The sequence below is a fragment of the Phaethon aethereus genome (genome assembly GCF_964289735.1).
Source record: "Phaethon aethereus genome assembly, chromosome: 18".
Classification (NCBI taxonomy): domain Eukaryota; kingdom Metazoa; phylum Chordata; class Aves; order Phaethontiformes; family Phaethontidae; genus Phaethon; species Phaethon aethereus.
The window spans coordinates 12,910,997-12,926,219 of NC_138594.1; the positions used below are offsets into that span (position 1 = coordinate 12,910,997).

Here is a 15,223-nt window from a genome sequence, read left to right on the forward strand (position 1 = left end):
AGACACCCCTACACCCCCCCCACACCGCCCCCCCCCCCCCCCCCCCCTTCCGCGGCGGCGCGGCCCTCGGGAAGGCGGCGCGGTGCTGCCATGGCCGCAGCGGCTCCGCCGGGGCGGGAGCTGTGCCCGTACTGCCACAGGCCCTTCAAGCGGCTCCGCGCCCACCTCCCGCACTGCAAGGCCGCGCCGAGCGCAGCTCCCGGCCGCGCCCCAGGGCCAAGTCCAGACTTAGGCCTCGGTCCGGCCGCCAGCAGCGGCCCAGGCCTAGGCCCCGGCCCGGCCACCAGGCCCCGCGCGCCCGGGAGCGGCTCTGGCTCGGACAGAGCTGGCTCCGGCGCCGGGACGGGGGCAGGCAGCAGTCCGCGGGCGGAAGCGGCCGGTAAGAGTAGCGAGCGGCTGCCCAGCCCCGGCGTGGGGCAGGGGCTGCCCGGCGCGGCCCCCCCGGAGGCAGTGGCAGGATGCGTGGAGGCGGCTGCGGCGGCCCGGAAAGGGAAGAAGGCTGCGGCCGAGCAGGGTGGAGGGTCCGGCCCCGGGCTTCGCCGCCAGCCCGACGGACGCCACGCAGAGCAGAAGATGGAGCCCGCGGTCCAGGACGTAGCCAAGTCCCTTGATTTGCTCCCCGAGGAGGTTAAAGATATACCCGAAAAACTGAGTAACGGCGTGAGAATAGTAATAGAGAATCACCGCGCCAGGGTGATAAGGGAGAAGAGCGGTTCCAGGAGCAGGGGCGCTTCAGCAGGAAGCCTCAACACACACCCGTTGTCTGTGGAAGGGCCAGATCCAGGCAGTGCTGCTGACCACGCTGACGCAGCCCAGCCTGGCCCACGGGAGGGAATAACTATTCCAGAAACTGCAAACACAGAGACACGCAGCCTTGGAGCCGCAGAGACTGCGCCTGCAAGCTCAAAGGGAGAAAAAGGCAGTAGTTTAAAGGCAACAAAAATACATGTACTTCAAGATCCCCCTGAAGCTGACTGCAGAAATAGCCCCAATGACCTCATTCAGCAGGAGGGAATAGACAAAACTGTGACAGAAGAGAAACAGATGTACCTAGAAGTTAGTGCGGAATATAAAGCCCCTCTTTCTGCTTTGCATACCAAGAACCTCCATCTGTCAGTTATAGAGCATTTCAGAGGTCACAACGAAGGGACATCCAAAAATTACCTAAACAGCATACAAAAGCTTCAAGAGAGCAAGAAGCAGATGGCTGCAGTTTCTGAGCCCATCCTGAACACAAGGAGGGACACTGAGCTGGCACTGGACCAGTTCTTGCTCCACACCTCCAAAAGCCAACCCATCTGTCTATCCCAGGCCTCCAACAGGAGCACGCCGGCAGGTGCAGTGGGCTTGGAGTGGTTTCCAGACTTATATCCTAATTATCACGGGCTGAGTATTTTTCCAGGGAAGACTTTCCAAGAAGACATGGGGATCACAACAAAGACACCAAAGGGCAATTTGTCAGAGGGACAGCAAGGTAACACAAGAAACAAAAGTCTCTGCTGCTGAGATTTATTGCACTGTCAGGCTAAACTGTGTGATGTGAATGGTGAGAGGAGAAGAAATGCTAAGCTGCTGTGCTTGCCCAGAAAGAATGATCCAGGAAGGATCCAAGGAGATAAACTGTCCAGCCTTCCAGCCTGAAAAACCAATGCTTTACATTTTTATTTAGGTTTAAGACAGGCTTTTGCATGTTTGGGCTGGTGGAGCCAACTCATTTTGTTGGGAGAGACAACGCTCTTCCTTTCTGAGCAGTCAGGCCCAGGTCTCTTGCAGCTGTACCAGATACCAGCTCAGCACTCACCACCCAGCACAGGGAACGTGAGAGCACTACACACGTTGCTCTCACTTGCCTGCCTTTGACCGCTCTGACTTCTCATCACACAGGTCCCCTCTCAGAAAGGCGTCTGATGGATGTAAGGCTGGGGGAGCTGCCTGCGTGGCTGGCCACCTGTGACTTATCTCCCCAGCGGCTGCTTGGAGGAGTGCAGAAAGGTAAGGCTAAATTCCCAGCTCTTGGGGCAGAATGGTCCTGCTTACTGATTTACTTGCTGCAGCCTGGTCCAATTGGCCAGTCTGGGTCTTTATAAACACGTAAATAAATAGGCATGACCATTTGGCTTTGGCAAGTTACATGGAAACCAGTGAACTCCTTAAGACCCACACATGATTTGACCATTGCATTTCTGTTGCAACAGCCTGGAGCAGCTATTATGACAAATACATCAATGTGAAGAGGGGTGGACCAGCTGGGATCTCCATGCTGCTGGCTGCATACTGCCTCCTCAGCTATGGCTGGAACTATCAGCACATCAGTAAGATTTCCTTCTTGGTTCTGTCTTATTTCAGGCAATTCCCCCTTTTGCAGCGTGTGGAAAGTCTGTTTGCCGTTCAATGTTAATTCAAACTCTGAAATAGTTTAAGTAAGTACTTCACAGGTAAGACTGATATCAGAGCTCAGAGAACAGTATTCTGACCTGGCTTAGGTAGGCAGAGGAATTTAGCTAATAAAGGTGGTGATAACAGTTGCTGATTTACAGCTTCTCCCTGGAGAGCACCAGGAACCATCAGCAGCAGTTTTAAACCCAGCACAAAGCAGAGGGAGGAGATGGTCCAACACTGAACACCCATTCCTTGAATCTACTTATAACTGACAAGGGATTTACTGGTGTTTGTGTAGTTTCCACATCAGGACTTGCTCTCATGCACAGCTCTACAGCACAGAAACAGAAGGCTGCGGTCAGTCTTCTGCTCATCACAGCTGGGACAAGCACAGTGGTGTAGTCCCCCAGCATAGCACTGTACAAACAGTTCTATTTTTTTCCCCCTCTCTATTTTTCTAGAGTGTCATCGCTGGCATAAATACCACTGAAGAAGCTGGAACAGCACCCAAGGAAGTGTTACAAATATTTGACCAGCGTCAGCAGAAGTGCTCAGGACCAGTGTCCCAAGAGAGATTCAAATCAGCAGAGGCCCATTTACAGTCAGAGAACGGGGTGCTTTTCAGTTACCCTCCTGCAGACAGGGGGGTGACACTGGCAGTAACAGCCCACAGTCACTGCTCTTGTGGGTCAGACAGTATTCAGTACTGAAAGAAACTGTTAGAGCTGCCCCTCGGTGTCTCTTTGCAGTAGTGCTCCTGCAGTCTGCAGGAGTCCAAATATCTTGCTTTGGGACACCAGACTCAGGACAACTCCTTGACCTGGACTGTTAGTATAGATTAATGGAGATGTATGTTGTAGTCTGTGTTTGGCAGTAGGGTTTGTGATGGATTGTGGCAGGGTGGGATTAGGCCAGACTAACCATTTCCTTTATGTTAGCAGAGCTGTGCCTGGCACAAGCCCATCTTTTACTTACCCCTCTCTACAGCAAGCACGATGGGGTTTGCTACCAACTGGCAGGAGAAGGGTGGTCGCTGCAGGCCCTTCCACAAAGGGCCCCCCAGCCCCTGCTTCACTGTCAGTGAGGCACTGGTGGGGCTGCGCAGGCTCTGAGGGAAGGATCTTTGCAAAGGCATTAAAGCAGCAGTGCTCAGACCGCAGCGCCCTATTTCTGGAGGAAGAAAATCCATTGAATTAGCTGTTGTGCCCAAAGGGCAAACTGATGTCTGCATCAGACAAACGAGGACAGTTATGAGAGTGCTAGTTGTAGCCTGCCATCACCAAACATGTCTGGAAAAGGATTGGTCATGTTACAGGCATGAAGGGTAAAACAAAAAAAAAGCCTAGAAAAAAATCTGAACTCTTTATTCAAAGAGCGGTGCAGTAGTACTGTGTCAGAGGTGTTTCACCAGAAAACTCCCTAGCAATAAAAGCAGTTGTGAATTTTCCTTTCCTGCTTGGTACTGTGTATTCTCAAACATGGTGCTTCTTGCTTCCCCTTTCACCCACACCCCCCCTTCTCCCCAGACCCCGGCACAAGCTGGTCCCACCCCTCCAAACCTGAGGTCGCATAGTGACCGCTCCTGCTACCCCGGTCCCTGTGCAGCCAGCTGCGCAGGAAGGGGCAGAGGCAGCTGTGGAGAGTCCAATTCTAGTTGCATTAGGGAAGCTGTGATTTCTCTGCTGCTTGTGCAAAGAGCTGTGAGAGCTGGTGCTGAGCAAAACCAACTGGCTTTTCTAGTCTAGCAACAGTCCTAGTAGCCGTCTCGCTGTCTCCATCATGCTGCATGGCATCCTCCTTCCATGGTCCTTGCCGGAGCACTCGAGTCACTTCCCCAGCAGGATTTCCAGCTGAGTCTTCCCACACTTACTGGCGTGGTGACCTTTCTGTCCACACTGGGGGCACAGGGAGAGGTGGGCATCAGCGTTGTGCTGGATCAACCCAGTGCTATGCTGCCGCACGTTCCTTGTCCCGTCATTTCCCAGCAAGTGGGCTAATGGAGCCATGCCTTGTTCCAGCACAAGGAACCAGCTCTAGCAAGCAGAATCCCAAGACCTGCAGCTGCAACAAACCTCCAACCCAGAGGGTCACGAGGGGCTCGCTGCCCTCCAGGGCGATTCCACTGCGCGCTAAGCGTTTGTTACCACCAAAGTCCCTTCTCCCCACCAGCACTTGCAGTCAGATTATTTCAGCCCAAGTACAGCCTCCTTCCCCGCCGGTTCTCAGCCCAGCTGCCTGGAGGGGCAAGCTCCAGGGCCAAGAAACAGCCCAGCAAGCAGACAGATCTTTCCAGTGAAGGAAAGCACTTGGGAGTCCACACACCACGTGCTGCCCCTTGCTATGGTGCTTCACCCTTCCTCCAAGACAAGGCTGTTTCTCCCAGGCCTCCCAGTCCCGAAAACACCCACCTTGAAGCAGGTGCCTTGTTCAAGCAGGCTCTGTGGGCCCAGGGGACAGCTATTGGTGTCCCTCAGCTGCGCTGTCGGGTGCTGGGTAGTGCTGGTGACTGGTAGAGAGGGCTCCATGGGTGGCATGTCCTTGCATCCACTCTCCTTGCTGGCAGCCAGATCCAGCTGTGCCAGCCCCCAAGGACAGCCAGCTCCCTGCAGGGACATGGGCAGGAGGGGCAGTTGGCAGCTGCCATCCCCAAGCTCCCACAAGAGCTGGGGCAGGAGCAAGGGAAGCAAGAGCTGTGGGGCAGGGGCAGCTGGTGCTTCACCCTGCTGGGCAGAGGCACAGAGCAAAAGGGCTTTGGCTCAAGAGAGAACGGCATAGGACCGTCCCTGCATCACCTTGGATGGATCCATACTGCTCGTCATCAGCCCGGCTTTTAGGCTGCAGAGGGACACAGAGGACAGGCTGTTACTCCTGGGGACATGGCAAGCGGTACCCCCAGATCCCCCCATGGCTCCCACAGCCTCTCCAGGCTGTCCCAGGGCTCAGGCAGCTGGTACAGGCATCCCCACAGGGACTGGGGCTGTCCCCTGCCCACCCACTGCAAACCCTCAGCTTGGACATGGAGAGAGACCAGAGGGGTTCAGGTAGCTCAGATGGGGACCCAAAGCACCCTTGCCCTTGACCCTGACACTGCAAGGGCCATGGCCACCTCCACAGCCTCAGAGAAGGGGCTGTCCCCTGGCTGCACACCAAGTTGCCACCCCCTGTACGTACTGCATGAATTTGCACTTGGGTCCTTCTGGGCAGAAGCCGACGAGGTAGTTGGCACACATCACCCTCCGCGTGTGCTTGTATTTGCACAAGGGACCTGCCATGCAGAAGAGAGGCTCCTGTTTATGGGGACCGGGCATCACCCCCTGCCCCACGGGGATTTCGGGAGCCCAGCAGCCCCGTTTCCCTTCAGCTCTATGGGACTTTTGCTGCCCCAAGCACAAATGCCCACCAGGCACCCAGTCCCACACCCAGGCAGTCCCTAGACAACCCACAGCAGTTCACCCCGCTCTGGCTCGGCCACCTCAGAGGTGGCAGGAGGTTGGGCCAGCAGTGGGGCCCAGACCCCCTGTCACCAGTAGGTAGGGAACATGGGCAGCCCCTGCTCACCCCGGCAGCTCACCGTGCCTGCAGAATCCACGGTCATACCAGGGACAGCCCATGGTGCTGGCGGCAGCATCAACGTGCAGGAAGGGACAGTCCTTGTTGCTGCACTCACCTGCAGGAGCAAGGGGTGGGACAACGCTTGCCCAAGCCACACGCAGTGGAAATCATTCAAGGATGTGCTGGGTGGGAGGAACCAAGGTGCCTTGGGAGCACCCAAGGTTTGGCTCTGGGATCAGCGGCTCTGGGCGGGTGCCAGCAGTGCTTCTTCCCACAGACAGGAGGTGGCATCAGGCACTTGCTCGAGGCCAGACTGGAGGGACATGGGTGCTGGGGTGGGAGAGGCTCGCTGGGGTCCCCGACCCCATCCCGCACCTACCAAACCTGGAGTAGAAATAGCACTCGGGCATCTTGGTCACGTCATGCTCGTGCAGGAAGTCGCACCCGTCGCCCTTCTTGCAGAGCCCGCGCAGCCAGTGCTTGCACACCACCGTCTTCTCCCCGCCGACGTGCCGGAAGGGGCACTGCGCACCTGGTCCCAGCACACACCCGCTGCCAGAGCCCGCCTGTGCCCCAGAGCCCCCCACCATCGCAGCCCCCCGGCAGCGGGATGTGCCCTGTGCCACCCCTCCAGCCCTGCCTGCACCCGGGAACCCCCTGCCCCAGCATCCCCCAGCTCAGGACGCACCATGAGGAGTCTTCCTAGACGTGGAGGCGATTTGCAGCACCCACTGGGTGTACAGGGCACGGTCCCTGGGCACTATCAAGGTCTGGCTGCCCTGGAGGCGTTCAAGCCCTCATGGTGCAGCAGTGGGTAGGAGCACTCATCCAAAGGGCCGGGGGGAATGAGGGACTCTGAGCAGCATTAGCATTTTGGGCCAAAACCTGCCAATCCACTAGCCATAGGGCCACGGAGCAACCTGCCACCGATGTGGGCTGCTCACGGAGCAGGGGGGGGCCTGGCCCTTGGTGTCCCCAGGACCTTGGCCGGTGGTGCCTGTCCCATCCTCATCACCGCCCAGCACTCGCCCTCGGTGCGCAGCCCGCAGCCCAAGAGCTCACCGACAGCTGCCCCCAGTCTGCAGGGGAAGGCAGGGCAGGGAGGGCTTCACCCGCCAGCCCCGCTGCCAGGAGCGCCGTGCCATCGGGGGCACGGGCACCTCGGCCCCCTCCGCCGACAGTCCCCACAGAGCTGCGCCAGATGCATCCCTGCAGGAGCGAAGCCCAGAGCCAGCCCGGCCTCAGGCAGGAGCCCAGGGAGGAGGCAGGGCCAGAGGCACCAAGGCACCGTGGTGGGTGCAGCAAGAGCCAGGAGCAGCAGCAAGAACCTCAACACCTCCTGCACCCCTGTCACCCTCCCAGGATGCTACAGGACTCTGTCCCCAACTGGCCATACCTGGGATGGGCAGGGGCCGAGCTCCTCGCTGCTGCTCCACATCAGCCTCCGAGTCAAACCTGATCTTCTCCACACCAGCCACCACCTCCTGCATCGCCCCTGCGCTGGTGAGGGGCTGCCTGAGGAAAGCACAGCTCTCCCAAGGGAGCACCACGTTCTGCGGGTCACCGCAGCCAACCTGGGCCCCAGCAGCACTCAGAAACCCTCCTCCTCCTCCTCCTCCTCCCCAAGCCAGAGCAAAACCAACACAGGCAGCAGCCCCGAGCCCTCCATTTAGAGAGAAAAGCTGCCCACATCTGATCTCAATTTGCAGCCGTGATTGCCTGGTGCCGCAGCCCAGCTGCAGGGAGCTCAGCCCCGGGCCCCATCGCATCCCCCGTAATTGCCTCTCTGCACCGACATCTGCTTTTCCTCCAGCCCCGGCTCTGGGGCAGAGCGGCTGGGCTGAATGGGGTCTGCTGGGGCTGGGTGTGAGCTGGGTTAACCCCCTCACACCAGGGCTGCTGCTCAGCCTTAAACAGAGCCGAACGTGGCCTGAGTGCTGTAACTAAATGCTCAGATAGCAAGGGACGGATCCTGCGTGCTTTTGGTTGTGCCCTGACTGGTTTGAGCATTGCTGGGTGCAGAGCAGCACCGTGCCCAGCCCCATGCTCCGGCGCCTGGTGCCCAGCGGGACAGATCCACGACCCCGGGCTCCTGGTGGGGACGGCCAGGTCACACCTCACGCTCCGATGAGAAGCCCCTTCGGTCCCTGCTGTGGGGCCGGGGGCCTGCGTGCGTGCCAGGCTGCAGCAGCACGCGCCGGGCACGGCCATGGTGCCACGCTGTTTCCCACGCCTGCCGGGGGCCCACCCAGAACAGACCGCGCAGCCCTCGGGTTTAACCTAACGCTCCCGTCCCTCCTCCATCACGCGGCTCCCGCGGCCACACGCATCCCCAGCACACGCCCGGAGCGACGTGGCCTGACACATGGGGGATGGAGACCTGCTCCCATTCTGTCACTAGCTATAAATGCACTGGACCAGCGCTGCCCGCCTGCGGGTGCTGCAGCTGCAGCCCTGCACCGGGTGCTGTGCGCCAACCCAGCACCGAGCAGTCCTGCCGGCCACATCCCACGCGCACCCCGTGCTGTGCAGATGGAGGGTTTTGGGAAAGCTGCGCGTGCAGCCCGGCCGACCTGCGCTCCCTTGCAGCAGGCGCCGGCCGGATGCTGCTGGCGTTGCAGCGGTGCTGGCATGACTCCCCACTAGCCCGGCACCCGTTGCGCTGGCCCTGTGCTTGCTCGCTCGCGGTGTGCTGGAGCCACCATCCCGTCCCGTCGAGCGGGGCCGTGTCCCCCGTGCGCGCAGCGAGCCAGCGCGCGCTTTCTGCCCCGTCAGCTCACGGCAGCGCGGTGCTGCTGAGCGGGAGGCTGGAGCTGACAGGCGTCACAAAGATCGCGATTGTCAAGTGATGGTCGCAGGCGGCCGGTGCCAGGTCACCCCAGGGCCTCTCCCCTCCCCGCGGCACTGGTGAAGCCCCAGGGTGCAAACCCCGGTGACCTGCCCTGCCCCACTGCTTTGCATCAGAGCATCCGTAAGGGACAAGAGGAGCCAGGTCCCCCCAGCAGCCTGGTGACCTCCCAGGGACAAGGACCATCGGCTCAGGGGACGGGTGCCCAGAGCAAGCGGCAGCAGCCCAGGACCCTGGCCCAGGGCGGGGGGGCCATGCTGCAGTGACCGGGGCAGCGGCAGCCCGGTGAGCTCAGAGCCAGCGGCTGCAGCTGCTGTTGTTCTCCCCGTCCCAGACAATAGCCCAATGTCCCACGCCACGGGCTGTTGTGTCGGGCCTGGTGTGCACACAGGACCCCATTGTGTCCCCACTGTGGCACAGCACTTCCCACTCCCACCGGCTTCACCGGGGAGATCCCTCCTGGAGGACCGGGGCACGCAGACCCTCCTAGGGCCAGGAGATGCTGGAAGGGTCAAATCCTTTCCACCCCATCCAGCACCAGTGGGAGCCTGGCCAGTGCTCCCAGCAGAGCCACGCTCTCTGCCCGCTCGGGGAAGGGCCCTGGGGCTGCTCCCGGTGCTTTGCTCCATCACAGCCCAGCTCCATCACCGGCGCTGGCAGAGCCCCGCTTGCACCCAGGGCTGAGCTGTGGGAAGTCGGCTGTGGGATGGGAACAGCCTGCCCCACTCACCACGCCGGTGTCGGCAGAGGCCATAGCAGCCCCACGGGACTGGGAGCACCCAGGGCAGCCCCAGCCCTGGCCCCCAGCCCGTGGGAGCCAAGAGAGCCAGTCCTGCCCCGCCATCGCCTTCCCCTCCTCCCTGGCTGGCAGGGAGCGGGGCTGCGGGGAGGAGAGCGGCGTCTTGGCAGAGCCGACCCTTGGCAGGAACCGGCCTGGCCCGAGGGTCCCAGCCCGGAGCCAGATCCGGCCAGCGGGAGCTCGCCCACTTCCTCCCGCCGCGGGCAGCCCCGCGCGATGGGCAGATAAAGCATGGCCCCTGCCGGTGCCGAAACGCCGGCCAGGGGACCGGCCGCTGGGCAGGGCTCCAGCCAGGGACAGGCAACGACAGCGGAGGCGGCAGGACAGGGGCTGGGGACAGTGGCAGCACAGAGAAAGCTGGTCCCCACGTGTGGAAACATGCGTGTCCCCACGCGTCCCAGCCGCCAGGAACTCGGGCCGCTGCTGTCACTACCGTTTCCTTTTATTCTTTGCATTTGTACATACATGGTATAAAACCCTCCTTTTACAACCGCCTGCCCCAGGCCAGCGTCGGCACTGTCCAGCCGGACCAGCCCCACAACGGCAGCCGCCCCGCACGCGGGACACGGGGGCTCGCCCGGGCTCACCGGCAGTTCCAGGTGTTCCTCCCACGGGGGACAGACCCACGGTCCCATCGGCACCCCCGGCAGCAGCCGGTGCCAGGGCTGACCAGGGCGCATCCCCACGGCCCCCAGGCTGTTTGGAGGGTCAAGCATCGGGGATGGATCCATCCCTCCATCCGAGGGATGGGGAGCGAGCCCCCACGGCGGCACGGGGCTGGAGGCTCTGGGCCTGCAGAAAGTCCCCAGGAAACCCTGGGAGCTGGAGCCACTCACGGTCCCAGGCCCCCTCTGAGCTCCAGAGCCGAGTCCTTCCTCATGGGAAATCTTCCCTCCGTTAAAACCAAAAGCAAGAGTAAAGAAAGTTAAGTACAAATCAGAGAGCAGTAAAAACCGTACGGCAGAAAAAAAATATATATATTACTAAAGGGGCTAAGACTTCAAAGCCTCGTCTTGTTTGATTCTATATTGCTTTACATGGGCAGGGGGAAAAAAGAAAAGAGCTAATATCCAAAGTCCAAAAGAAAGAACGGAAATCGAGTCTGCTTTCCCCTCCCGGGATGTGCTGGAGCTCTCCGGGGGCTGAGAGGCGTCGGGGCCGCCCCGGGCCCCGGGAGCAGAGCACTGTCCTGCCGCAGCATGTCCTCCGTCGGACGGGGAGTGGGAACGAGTGAGGAGTTGAGTCTTCGCCGGTGCCACCCATCGCAGCACCGGGGTATTCGGCCCCATGTCCAAGCAACCGCAAACGAGAACCAGACCCCTTGGCTGGGCTGCCCGCCTTTTATACTCTGATCTCATCGTCGTCTTCATCAGCGAACGAGAACTCCTTGTCGGGTCGTTTCGGGAGGCCCCGGTGGCTCGGTGGCCCGGGGATGGGGCTGCGCTCCTCCGGCCCCGAGGTGCAGCTGGACGCCGAGCTGCTGTCCCTGGGGCAGCGGCTGCCGGCGCTGCGGGATGGGCTCTGGCTCGGTGGGGCCGCCGCCGCCGCCGGGGAGCCGGGCATGGCAGCATCCGCCTCGTCCTCGCGGCTCTCCTCCGCCTCGGGGTCTTCGTCCTGCTCCCACTCCTCCTTATCCATGATGCTCAGGACATCGCCGAGCATGGAGGGCCCCAGGTCAATGTGGAAGGACATGATGGACTCGGCGTGCTTCATGCCCGCCCCGCTCTTGGCCACCACGACAGGCAGCTCCGTGATGTCCCCGAAGTCGTGCTCGTCCAAGCTGGGGCTCAGCGGCCCCGCGGCCGCCCCGTTCGGGCGCTGCTGCTCTTCGGGGCTCACCTCCTCAGGCAGCTTCTTGACGGGGCTGGAGGAGAGGCTCTTGGGCAGCTGCCCCGCACTCCTGTCCACCTCCTTCTCGTTGAGCTGGGGCAGGGAGACGGCGTTCTTCACGAAGAGGGCCGAGTCCCGCAGCGAGCCCAGCATGTCCCGCCGGTCACCTCGCGTCACCGACTGCGAGCGCTTGCTGCTGCGGAAGCGGCGGGAGAGCAGGCTGGGTTTGGAGGCGCCCGGCTCCTCGCCCGCCTCTGGCCCCGGCTCCCCCGCCTTGCTGGTGAGGAAGGAGGTGTCCCCGAAGGCGTCCCCCGCCCGCCCCACGTGCATGGTGTGGCGGAAGTCCCCCAGCGGCGCGCTGATCATCTCGGCCGTCAGGTCGGCCCGCGAGCGCCGCTTGGAGTGGGCAGAGTTGGAGACGAGTTGCTTGAGGATCGGCATGGCCGCGGCGGGCAGGGGCTGTGCCGCGCTGCGCCGGGGCGGCGGAGACGGAGCCACGCGTCCCACGGACCCGGCCGCTGCTCACGCCTGGTGCTCTGCGGCTGGGCTCCCACCTGCGTCACGGACGGGTCACTCCTAGGGGACAGGAGAGAGGGACACAGTCAGGCTTCGAGGACACGGATGAGCACGGCCCTGCCGACGCCAGCCCTCACCCTGCCAGGCTGCAAAACGTGACCCCACGCCCGCCAGCCGCTCCGCTCCCCTGGGAACAGCCTCCAGGCAGGGCATTGCTCCCAGCGGGACGGGTCCCCAGACACCCCTAACCTCCCCGCAGCCCCTAAACGAGCAGGTCCCAGACCCTGTCCAGGGAGCAGGCATGCCACAAGGACCACAGGAGAAAGATCTGGGTACAGGGATGTTGCAGGACGATCCCTGACCCTGTGCCCCACGTAAACAGGCACCAAAAGGGATGCGGGGCACCGCGGGCACCCGCCACCCCTTCCCCACGCAGCCCCAGCCCGCCGGAGCGGGGCACGGCAGCGCTTGAGCCTCTGGGAGCCGCATGCCGAGAAGATGCCGGGGATTTTTTTTTTTTTTTTTTTTTAATTGGAAGAAAGCAGGGAGGAGCAGACGCCAGGAGGAATTGGAAACAGACGGCAGGAAGCGTGCAAGGAGCACGTAGAGCCCCCGGGAGGCACCGCCAGCGAAGCGGTGTGCCGGGGGAGCCGGGGTGGGCAGGCACCCTGGGGAACCCCTCTGCACCCACGCTGGGCAGGATGGGGACATGGGGGAGCTCTTGAGCACCCCGAAGCCCTGCACGCTGCTCCTCGCGGCACCCTGGCACTGAGCCCAGGCGTGGCTGTGCCCACGCTCCCCGGCCACCTCACCGTCACCGCTGTGACTCAGGGTAGCGGCTAGCGGCAGAGATGACGAGTGCCCTGGCTGACCGGGATGCAGAGAGGCACGTTCCTCCTTCCCAGGGCCACCTCGGTGCCACTGGCCACCCGGTCCAGCTCCACAGGAGAGGACGAGGACAGGGACTGCGTCACCGCATCCCGCACTTCCCCTGGCGCCAGGCGGCCCCAGGTGGTCCCGGGAGAGGCTGCCGGGACGGAAGGGCTCGCGGCCGCCCGCTTCCTCACTTCAGGCACCGCCGGCAACGCCACAGCCCCATGACGTGTACAGGGAAGGGACCAACGCCTCTCCTCTGAAAGCAAGCCTTGGGGTGGGGGACGCGTCTCCCCCTTGCCCACCCAGCCCCAGGGTGCAGCTGAGCGGCTCCGTGGGCTCGGCTGGAAGCGAGCTCCAGCCCCGCAGCCCGCGGGCAGCGATGGCAGCGTGGTCCCAGCACAACCTGTCCCTGTACCCACTCAGACGGACACCGCGGGGGGGCTGCAGCGTCTGCCCCATAGCTCCCGGCAGAGCTGGGGAAGGGCTCTCACCCCCATCCCTTCCCAAACCTGCCTTGCGAGGCCCGTCCGTCCCCCGCCACGGCAGCAGGGCTTCGGGCAGGCTGCGGCCGGGCCCGTGCAGGCAGGACGGACTCTGACCCCACGCGGGTGCAAAGTCCCGGTGTCTGGCCCTCCCACACACAGCTTCCGTGTGGGGCCGGCCAGGACAGGCATGCCCCACGGCACAGCGTCGGCAGCACCGCTCCCCATCCATCCCACCACCCCACGGAGGCGACAGCGCGAGCCCTTCTCGGCAGCGCGAGCCCTTCTCGGCAGCGCGACCGCCCGACTCTGCTGTGGCAGAGCCCCGGGGATGCAACGGCGCACGGGGGTCTGGCCGGGGGACCCCCCAGCAGCTGGCGCAGAGACGGCGCAGCCATGCTGCCTTCTCCACACTCTCAAACCAGGAGCCGCCTGGGCTTCTCCCCCTCCTCGCCCCATCCAAAAGCAGACGAGCAACTCGCTGGACCCCCGCTCCCCTCGCCAGGATCTCGTGCACGTCCAGCGGAGCGCGCGTGCACGTGCGTGTGCGTGGCACGGACGCGTTCGCCTTGCGAAGTCTCCTTTCAGGCCGGCATTCCTCCAGCCTTCGGTTTTACATAAAACAAACACTCCCGGCGAGCTCCTCAGCTGGGCCAGGCAACCGTGCTGCTGATTTAGGCCATCTGGGGACTGTCCCTCCCTTGTATTTAGATTTCGGGGCCAAGTTCAGCATTTGTGAGATACTTTGCAAGCCGCGGCAAAGGGGCCACCAGGAGGTTGGAGCGTTACCGGCGCACCGCGGCAGCTCCCTGGCCAGCAGCTCTCCATCACCGTCACAGCCTCCAAACAAGCCGCTGTGTCACCCCTCAACGCTCCTGCCCACGAAACCTTTTCATAGCGGCCAAAATCTCCCCGTCCCTTGACGCGCTGCTCCCAGCCCGCCCCGAGAGGTGACAGCAGCGCGGCAGGACGCCGCTGCCCGCACAGCCCGGCCGCCCCGTCCTGCCCGCGGGGAGCAGGACACAGAGCCCTTTTCTCCTCCTCTCGCTCGGGGAGAGGAGAGCGGATCCTGTGACACTCCTGCTGCCGGCGCTTTCACAAAGGAAACCAGGCCAGCGCGGCTTCACCGCCGCCGCCTCTCCAGCTACCTACCAGGGAAAGCTGCTCTGTAACCCGAGAGACCTCGCAGGCAGGCAGGCTGGCAGGCAGCGCTGCCTGTCCCGGGGCAGCAAGCCCAGAGTCCCAGCAGGGCTTTGGGGAATGGGGAGGGGACAGGACCTGCAAGCACGGGTCAAGGGCAAGAGGGATAAAGTGAACCGATGGACACACGCTGCTTCCCACCTGCCCTCTCAGCCCTTTGGGACCATGAGCTCCGAGGAGCAGGAGCCTCAGGTCCCCGGGGACATGATTTCCCCCGTGAATGGGTGGCTGCTTGCAGGACAGCGGGGCTTTGCAGCCAGCGGGGAGGGTGGGACAGCCCTGGCTGGGTGCGGGGCAGGCAGCAGGGACCCCGTGCCCTGATAGTGCAGGCTTCCCACAAGACCCCGCCATCGTCCCCATCTCCTCCCGCTCAGCACCAGTCACCCACGGGGTCCAGAGGGCATCAGTGGCTTGAAGAAAGAGGCCAGTGCGTGGGAGTCCACGGGGGAAAATGCCGAGTCCAGCCACGCTCCTATGCGTCCTGCCCCTGGCTCATCCCGCTCACGGGCTGGGAGAGCCAAATCTGCGGAGGGGGAAAGCATCCCGGCTGGCCCGGCCGGCTCCGAACGAGCCGCCCCGGCTTTGCCGTGCAGAACACCCCGGGCAGCGCCCTCCAGCCAAAAGATCAGAGGATGCTCTCCCCACCCTGCCAGGCACAGGGGCTGCGCTGGACCGGTCGGGTCCCCCCCGGGGCCAGGGAGAACCCACAGGCCGGGCGGGGAGGACACGCTGCCTGCTCAG

At 62.7% G+C, this 15,223-nt stretch overlaps 1 protein-coding gene and 1 pseudogene across 2 annotated transcripts; both read right to left on the reverse strand.

Annotated features, from left to right (window-relative positions):
• Positions 1-4,205: 4,205 nt before the first annotated feature.
• Positions 4,206-7,421, reverse strand: LOC309411613 (cleavage and polyadenylation specificity factor subunit 4-like; annotated as a pseudogene). Its single transcript has 8 exons — positions 7,328-7,421; positions 6,994-7,010; positions 6,311-6,851; positions 5,951-6,046; positions 5,551-5,644; positions 5,172-5,214; positions 4,788-4,982; positions 4,206-4,274 (listed from the first exon to the last, which is right to left on the reverse strand). The product of its transcript is annotated as a cleavage and polyadenylation specificity factor subunit 4-like (transcript).
• Positions 7,422-10,808: 3,387 nt separating this feature from the next.
• Positions 10,809-12,765, reverse strand: CDC42EP4 (CDC42 effector protein 4). Its single transcript, XM_082008066.1, has one exon. It carries the CDS (start codon positions 11,847-11,849, stop codon positions 10,920-10,922), a length of 930 nt encoding a protein of 309 aa, XP_081864192.1. The 5' UTR covers positions 11,850-12,765; the 3' UTR covers positions 10,809-10,919.
• Between the last annotated feature and the right edge of the window lie 2,458 nt (positions 12,766-15,223).